At 39.9% G+C, this 9,081-nt stretch overlaps 1 protein-coding gene across 1 annotated transcript; it reads right to left on the reverse strand.

Annotated features, from left to right (window-relative positions):
• Nucleotides 1-92: 92 nt before the first annotated feature.
• nsun6 (NOP2/Sun RNA methyltransferase 6) lies at nt 93-8,093 on the reverse strand (the record flags this gene model as incomplete). The annotated part of the gene is given in 7 exon segments (XM_062415228.1): nt 93-560; nt 2,948-3,073; nt 4,301-4,446; nt 5,388-5,532; nt 6,866-6,985; nt 7,758-7,839; nt 7,940-8,093. Coding segments are annotated over 7 exon segments (956 nt in total), but the record flags the coding sequence as incomplete, so codon positions are not given.
• Between the last annotated feature and the right edge of the window lie 988 nt (nt 8,094-9,081).

Genomic DNA, 9,081 nt, shown 5'->3' on the forward strand with positions numbered 1-9,081 from the left:
AGTCTCTCTCTCTCTCTCTCTCTCTCTCTCTCTCTCTCTCTCTCTCTCTCTCTCTCTCTCTCTCTCTCTCTCTCTCTCTCTCTCTCTCTCTGTCTCTCTCTCTCTCTCTCTCTCTCTCTCTCTCTCTGTGTGTGTTTATAAAGCTTATCCCTATATGGCCCGCAGTTTCAGAGAGCAGCTGTTAAGAGGCAGACGCTGTAAACAGCACTGCGAGCGTCTTTGTCAACACTGCCCCGTCAAAGCACACAGAGTGTCGTAATATAAACACTATTGTTCCCATCTGCAGTCTCGTGTGAGGTTTTTGGTGGTGCCGTCCCGCGTGTTGACGAGAGGGGGGGGGGAGAAAAAAAAAAGAGAGAAAACATTTCCCCCTCCAGTCAGTTTTTCAGGAACTTGGCAATAAAGAAGCCTATAGTGTCTCCGTCGACTCTGCAGGGGAGGGGAGTCGTGGTCGGGTCGGTCTGCTCCCAGCTCAGCTCAGGACTGAACCTCTGGAGGAGGCGCAGCTGCTCAGGTGACAGGCCGGCTCCCAGCATGCCCTCAGCGCCGATGTGAGGCTCCTGAGACACAAGAGCTTCTGGTGAGGCTTTGTTTTACATCTCTGGACTATTAGGGATGTGTCATTAAAATAGGATAAGTAGTAAAAACAGGCTATAATAGAAAATAAAAGGCAGATTGATAAATACATAAAATTCAATTGAAAGCCAGATTTAAAAAGGTATAGGTCTTAAGTTTGTTTTTTTAAAATATCATCACACTCTGCTGCCCTCAGGTCCTCAGGAAGGCTGATCCAGAGACGAGGACCATAGTAATAAAAAGATACCTCTCTGTGGGTGTGTTTGTCCAGATTAGGGATGTGTCATTAAAACCGAATAATCAAAAAGTCGTTCACGGAGTCTGAAGTCGACCTTTGTGCTGTGGTCGTTTGTTTTGTTTTTAATGAAACCTTAATCAAGAGTTGAGCTGTGTAGTCTACTATGAAGGGTTCAGTAACAGCTACTACAGAGCAATTCTCACTTTCAGCCACTAGGGGGATGTCTACGTTTTTGTAAACTACCTCCATCTTATTTTGAAGTAGAGTCTGACACTAAGGTCGGGTTTCGGTACTCCTTTAAGGCCGAAATAAATCAATACCAAGTCGTATCGAAACATCTCCCGTCAAACAATACCTGCAATCCATCCTTTTTGCACCCAGAGCTAGAAAATACGACTATTTGTACGGACTTGCTCACAAGTGTTCTTTGATTAATAAATATTCATAATTTGAACTTTAAAAATGCATTTATGTAAAAAATCAAGTGGTGAGAGCGGTGGCTTCTATTCACATGATGGGTATCGAATGAAGTACTCAGTTGCTATTGTTATGTTCATGTTTTAAAGTATGAGGCCAAGTGATTCCAGTTAGCTTCTTTATTTGTCCAGTCAACAACTTACATGTGGCTTCTTGCAGTATACTCTTACGCTACCAATTACTCACTTAAGTATTGTTCATTAACTACTAATCGCTATTGCCACCTAGTGGGCAAACATGTAATAACATCTAATCATTACAGCTATCACTTTAAGGGTATTTGGATTGATGCTGGTATCGTCATTTTGTAGATGATACCCAGCCCTATCTGACACTGAGTGAATTTATACTGCTGCTTTGGCTACTTTGACTCGGTAGTAAGTTAGCATGCTAGCTAGCTGACTGGAGGGAACACGATGCAGACGAAGCCACACGAAAAGCCTCGCAGAGTTGAGCTATCGTGGTTCCACATGGACAGAAAGCTGCTGTCTGCTGTGACGGTTGCTAAGGGAGACGGACCTGACGCTAATCACCAAACTAGCACGTCAACGGTTGTAACGGCTACTCGAAAGTTTGACAAAAGTCTCAGAGAGAGAAAACGAACGTTACATTTACGTCTCTCATTGCTAACATGATTGTAAAGGAAATGCTCAGCGTTGTTTATGACGGGGAGAAAAAACAATCCACGCTGTTATATTTTTAGGAGTGCGATTTCTTACTTTTAATTAATGTGTTCCCGTAAAGACATGAAGGCTGATTATCATTCAAATTGATACAAGTTTGCGCAGTTAAAGCTTGTTTTGTTATGAATATTGAAAGTTATGTTTGAGGCATCTATTTAGCACCTGTGAATGTCGGCATAAAGCAAATATTCAATTAGTCGTCCGTTATATCCACGATAAGTCGACACTGAAAAAATCGGCCCATGCACATATCTACTCTTGACCAGGGTTATTATAGTTTTAAAATGTCCATTTTTTAAAAATTTTTATAGGGTTTTTCAGTTTGCTTTTTTATTTCAGTGTAGTTTTAGTTAGTTTAACAAGTGATGAAGTAGTTTTAGTTTAGTTTTTATTTAGTTTTAGTCTTAGTTTGAGTTTTTCAGGTATTAGGAAAGCCTTAGTAGAAGCTGTAAAGGATGAAATAATGCTGACAATGAGGTAAAATTAGCTGTGTTTGTTTATCTCAACAAGTGAAAAAAAGAAAACTAAAACTAAGCTGATTTTATCTGCAGTTCAGTTTCGTTTTAGTTAGTTTTGCATCGTTCATTGTAGTTTTTATTCAGTTTTAGTTTTAGTTAACCCTCCTGTTGTCCTCGAGTCAAGGAAGGAAGGAAGGGAGAAGGAAGGAAGGGAGGAAGGAAAGGAAACAAGGAAGGGAGGAAAGGAGGAAGGAAGGAAGGAAGGTAGGAGGGAGGGAGGGAGAAATTAAAAGAGGAAGGGAGGAAGGAAGGACAGAGGAAAGAAGGACGGGAGGAAGGAAAGAAGGAGGGAGGGAAGAAGGAAGGACAGAAGGAAGGGAGGAAAGAGAGGAAGGAAGAAAGGGAGGAAAGAAGGAACAGTCAAAACAGACAGGGTCAATTTGACCCGAGAGGACGACTATAATAATAACTATAATAACTATAATAACCCTGATGTGTGATGTTGTGTTTGTTACCTGAGGTTGAAGAGTGAGGCACGGGAAGGCATCGAGCGCCCAAGCTACCTGCTCCTCATTCTCCGCCAGCGTCACCGTGCAGGTGCTGTAAACCAGGACTCCGCCTTTCTTCAACAACCGCACCGCCTGCAACCACACACACAAAAAAACCCCCCGAGCTTTACAGATTTGTGCTTTTTCTCAACTCATAAATACATAAAAAAAGACTCCCGCCTTTTTATCGACTCGTCACATAACTCGAGCCGTCTCTTTCTTTTCGGCCCCGAGTAACCTTGAGGAGAAAAAGGCTGGCGGACACTGATGGAGCGTTGCGTGTCACTGGGATAAATGATGTGCTCTACATCTGACTCTAATCTCCCTCCAGTAATCCATCTGCTGGCCATACTTAAAGCAAAAAAAAAAAAAAAGAGTCCATGTTTATGTATTTGTGTGTTAAAGATAAGGAATATGAGAGCTGGACAGTCGGAAAACATGAACAATTACAGATGTTTGAGGCGTTTTTTTGTACCTGACATTCATTTTAAACACTTAACTGAATGTTAAATCATAGATAAAGGAAATAAATGAAAATATCAGTATACAAACATCGTTGGATCAGGGTTTAAAAAGCCACTTAATGAGATTAGAGTTAAGCAGACGTCCCTGTTTAAAAACAAATTCAGTCAAATCAGTTATAATACATGAAAAACTACAGAATACAGATGTTTTTTTTCCCTTTTAGAGCTTCTCATCTGCTGGTGATACTTAAACCACCTTAAAATAAAGTCCACATTTATGTATTTTTGTGTTAAAAATAAGGAATATGAGAGCTGGACGGTTAGAAAACATGAAATACTGCAGACTAAAGATGTTTTTTTTGTATCGTTTTTTGTACCGGACACTCATTTTTTAACACTTAATTGAATGTTAAATCATAGAAAAGCATATAAATAGGTTTTAAAAAGTCACTTAATGAGATTAGAATTAAGCAGACTTTCCTATTTAAAAAAAATCAGTCATAATGCATCAAAAATTACAGAATACAGATGTTTTTTCACTTTCAGAGTTGCTAAATTTCTAGCTGAAACTCATTTTTAACACCAAACTGAATGTTAAATCATAGAAAAGCTCATAAATATAAATATCAGTATCTAAAATCAAAAAGAATAACATGTGGATTTGCTCCTTTAGGACATGAATGAAAAGTTCAATAACTGCCCCATGCTGCCACCTACTGGCCAAAATGAGTCACTACACAAAAAACTACTGGCATTAAAGTGTGTGTGTGTGTGTGTGTGTGTGTGTGTGTGTGTGTGTGTGTGTGTGTGTGTGTGTGTGTGTGTGTGTGTGTGTGTGTGTGTGTGAGTAACGTACAGCGTGGAATAACTTGCGCTGCAGCGGCTGGTAGGAGCAGATCTCCTTCAGGCTCCAGGTGCTCGCCATGTTGGGTCTCTGTCCGAGGCCGCTGCACGGAGCGTCCAGCAGAACCCGGTCGAAACTCTCAGGGGGGAAGGGAGGACCTGGAAGAATGTATAATATATTCTGTGTTAACCCTCCTGTTGTCCTCGAGTCAAGGAAGGAAGGGAGGAAGGAAGGATGGAAGGAGGGAAGGAAGAAAGCAAAGGAGGGAGGGAGGAAGGAGGGAAGGAAGAAAGGAAGGAAGGGAGGAAGAAGGCAGGATGGAAGGGAGGAAGAAAGAAGGAAAAGAGGGAGGAAGGAGGGAAGAAAGGAAGGAAGGGAGGAAAGGAAAGAAAAGAAGTAAGGGAGGTAGGAAAGGAAGGAGGAAAGGAAAGAAGGAAAGGAGATAAGAAAGGAAGGGAAGAAGGACGGAGGAAAGAAGGAAGGTAGGAGGGAGGGAGGGAGGGAGGAAAGAAGGAGGGAGGGAGAAAGGAAAAGAGGAAGGGAGGAAGGAAGGACAGAGGAAAGAAGGAAGGGAGGAAGGTAGGGGGAGGAAGGAGGGAAGGAAGGGAAGGAAGGAAAGGAGGGAGGAAGGGAGGAAAGGAAAGAAGGAAGGACAGAGGAAAGGAAGGAAGGACAGAGGAAAGAAGGAAGGAGGGAGGGAGAAAGGAAAAGAGGAAGGGAGGAAGGAAGGAAAGAAGGACAGAGGAAAGAAGGAAGGGAGGAAGGTAGGGGGGAGGAAAGAAAGAGAGAAGGAGGGGGGAGGAAGGGAAGGAAAGAAGGACAGAAGGAAGAAAGAGAGAGGAAGGAAAGAAAGAGAGAAGGAGGGAGGGAGGAAGGGAAGGAAAGAAGGACAGAAGGAAGAAAGAGAGAGGAAGGAAAGAAAGAGAGAAGGAGGGAGGGAGGGAAGGAAAGAAGGAACAGTCAAAACAGACGGGGTCAATTTAACCCGGGAGGACGACACGAAGGATAATGGATAAAATATTCACAGAGAGGAGGAGCTGTGTGTGTGTGTGTGTGTGTGTGTGTGTGTGTGTGTGTGTGTGTGTGTGTCACTCTGTACCTTCAGTCTCTTGAGTCGGGTCGCTGCTCACAGCCTTAGTGCTGTTGAAGCAGAAAGTTTTAATGCAGCTCAGATTTAAGGTTTGAGCATTTTGACGAATGCGGTCGATCTTATTTCTGATCCTCTCCAGAGCCACGACCTCACCCTGAGACACAGAAACCAATCAATCAATCAATCAATTATATAGCTTTCATTCAGGTTAATGTAGCTCAAAGTGCTTCAGAGCTGATTGACAAGCTGATAATAAGACACAACAAGTGAGAACATAAAGAAAAGGAATTTACAAAAGAGAAGAAATTACAATGAAAGAAAAAATTGCGACCAATTCATTGACAGAAAATAAGGATAATAAAAATGTTAAAAAAGTTAAATAAAGTAAAAATAATTAGAAAAAAGACAATACAAAAAGTAAAATGAAATAAAACAGATAAAGTAATACTAGGTTTAAAAAAGGAGATTAAAAGAAAAAAGTCATTAATAATACAAAATAAAGTTTAAAAAAAAATATATATATATATACCTGCAGCTTCATAAGATATATAATGTGGATTGAAGTTTAACCTCATTAAATATGTTAATTAACACAGCTGTGTGTGTTATACAAGATATGTGATTATACTTTGTGTTATTTTAAGTGTCTTTTGTCTAATTTATAAAGAAGAAAACTATTCTAAACATCTTACAACATGGAGTAATTACATAAAGAAACACCATAAACTGTCAAGTAGAGCTGCAGCTAACAATGGCTTTCATTATTAAATCAGTTTCTTGATTAATCGACTAGTTGTTTGATCTTTAAAATGTCAGAAAATGGTGAAAAATCATAATTAATGTTTCTCAAAGTCCAACATCCAACCTGAAATGTCTTGTTTTGTTCTGACCAACAATCCACAACCCAGACATATCCAGTTTACTGTCATAAAGGACTAAAGACACAGAAAATATCCACATTTAAGAAGCTGGAATCTGAGAATTTAGATGTTTTTTTCTTGGAAAAATGACTCAAAACAAAAATAATCGACTACTCGTTGCAGCTCCAAATTAACATATTTACTTGTAGGCTTATTAAGGAACACTTTTTTATTGGCTTCACATATAAATACACTTTATATTCAGATAAGAAGCTGGAACCAGAGATTTTAACATTTCTTTCTAACATTTTTCTTTTTGGCGATTCATTTTCTGTCCATCGACTAATCTGATTAATCGACTTATATCATCAACTCATCTCAGACAGTCCAACACAAAGCTGAATAAGACATATTTTTTTTATGCTGCTTCTTTATTTTTGCTGCTGAATTCACACATATACTGGATTTAATTACAGTTAAAAGCAGATTTCATTCGTTCAAATACACTTTTGCAGCTAAATAAATGCCTTAAATCACAGTTAACAAGCGTTGGACCTGTTAAATATCCTCAGGTGCATTTTTTTCTAGACTAAACTCCCAGAATGAACGATGAGCCTGAACTTGTACCTGATCTCCCATCAGAGCAGCGATGTGGCAGGTCTTCCCTCCGGGCGCGGCGCACATATCCAGGATCCGCTCTCCTGGTCGAGGCCCGAGCACGTGTCCCACCACCACAGAGGGAAGGTTCTGGCCCGGGAAGACGGATCAGACATGTTAGTTTATGAATGTTAAGATGCAACAGTCCTTTGAGATTTAATGTAGAAGCAGAGTCGAGGTTTCTGGTGCAAATCAAACACTTCTAAGGTGCACAGAGAAGAGAAAAAGTCAAACCTGATATGGAAATACTGGCCGATAATCTTATATATAATATAATATAAACATAAACACACATTATTTTGCAATGATGTCTCAAATGTGGTTATCAAACACTTTTTTTAATACTTAATTGCAATGATTTCTCCATCACAAACAAATTGTAGAAGGAAGGAAGGGAGGGAGGAAGAAGGAAGGAAAGGAGGGAGGTAGGAAGGAAGGAAGGAAAGGAGGAAAGAAGGAAGGACGAAAGGAGGGAGGAAGGAAGGAAAGAAGGAAGGGAGGAAGACAGAAAGGAGGGAGGGAGGGAGGAAGGAAAGGAGGGAGGAAGGAAAGAAGGAAGGGAGGACGGAGGAAAGAAGGGAGGGAGGAAGGAAGGGAGGAAAAAGGAAGGAAAGGAGGGAGGAAGGAAGGAAGGCCAGAAGGAAGGAAGGAAGGGAGGAAAGAAGGAACAGTCAAAACAGACGGGCTCAATTTGACCCGGGTTAAGACCAGAGGAAGATTTTTTAAGTTTTCAACGTCACCACCACTAGATGGCAGTGAATCCTCCACACTGCACCAGAGGAGAGAAGGTGAAGTTTGCTCTATACTGGAGCTTTTTAAAGACTAATAGATTTAATAACATACATTTCTATAGAAGAATTACCTGTAGGAACACCAGGTTGGGTAGAACGCCATCAAATGAGGGACTCTGATAAAGGGGCTCAGTCATACGGACACCAACACCTCTAAAAGAACAGAAAACACTCATTTCACTCTGAAACTACTAATCCAGTGATTCAGTTTCACATATTTATACCGTACTATAACAAAAGAGCCAGAATCTACCTGACAGGTTCGTTAGAGCAGAAGATGCTGGAGCGATCCATTTCGGCGACTCCGTTACCTAAATACGCTGTTTTCCCCTGAAAGCTCAAAGATCCGCGGGTGCACTTTCCCTCCAGGTCGGAGAACACTGAGATCACGTCTCCAACCTTCATGTCTGAGAGGAAAAATAAGGGCTGGCAAGATGAGCAATTCAAAAATATCTTATAAAATAGTTTTAAAAGCAGCATCAGGTTTGTTAAAATGTACATTTAGTATTTTTGTTGGTTTTATATCATTTGAAATGACATTTGCACCATTTTTTTTAAACCAAAAGTAAGACTGAATGCTCCTGAAAATGTCAAATGGTGTAACCACAAAAGAATGATTAATATTACATATTTTATCCACCTAGAAAGAAAGAAGGAAAGAAAGAAAGAAAGAAGGGGTTAGCGTTAGATTAGAGGAAGAAGAGAAAGGAGGAAGAAGAGAAAGAAAGAAAGAAAAAGGAGGAAGAAGAGAAAAAGAAAGGAGGAAGAAGGGGAAAGAAAGAAAGAAGGAAAGAGCAGGAGAAAGAAAGAAAGATAAAGGAGGAAGAAGAGAAAGATAGAACAAGAAGTACAAGGAGAAAGAAAGAAAGGAAGGAAGAGGAGGAAGGAGAGAAAGAAGAAGTTGGAGAAGAGAGAAAGAAAGAAAGAAAGAACGGAGGAAGAAGAAAGGAAGAAAGAGGAGGAAGAAGACAACGAAGAAAAAGAAGTTGGAGGAGAAAGAAAGAAAGAAAGAAAGAAAAAGAAGTGAAGAGATAGAAAAAACAAGAAGTAGGAGGAAAGAAAGAAAGGAAGGAAGAGGTGGAAGAAGAGAAAGAAGAAGTAGGAGGAGAAAGAAAGAAAGAAAAAACAGAGAAAGAAAGAAAGAACAATAAGTAGGAGGAAAGAAAGAAAGAAAGGAATGAAGAGGAGGAAGAAGAAGAGAAAGAAGAAGTAGGAGGAAAGAAAGAAAAAAGAAAGAAAGAAAGAAAGCTGTTTCCTGATCTCCATGGTTACCAGATTAAATGTAATATTTAGAACAATTGTATTCCATTACCTTTATTTAATATAAAGTTATAATGTAAGATCATTCCAAACTAGTTGATATGGTGTTTTATTGAGAATTTACTGTTTTTAAGC

Source organism: Scomber scombrus, unplaced genomic scaffold, assembly GCF_963691925.1.
Source record: "Scomber scombrus unplaced genomic scaffold, fScoSco1.1 SCAFFOLD_590, whole genome shotgun sequence".
NCBI lineage: Eukaryota > Metazoa > Chordata > Actinopteri > Scombriformes > Scombridae > Scomber > Scomber scombrus.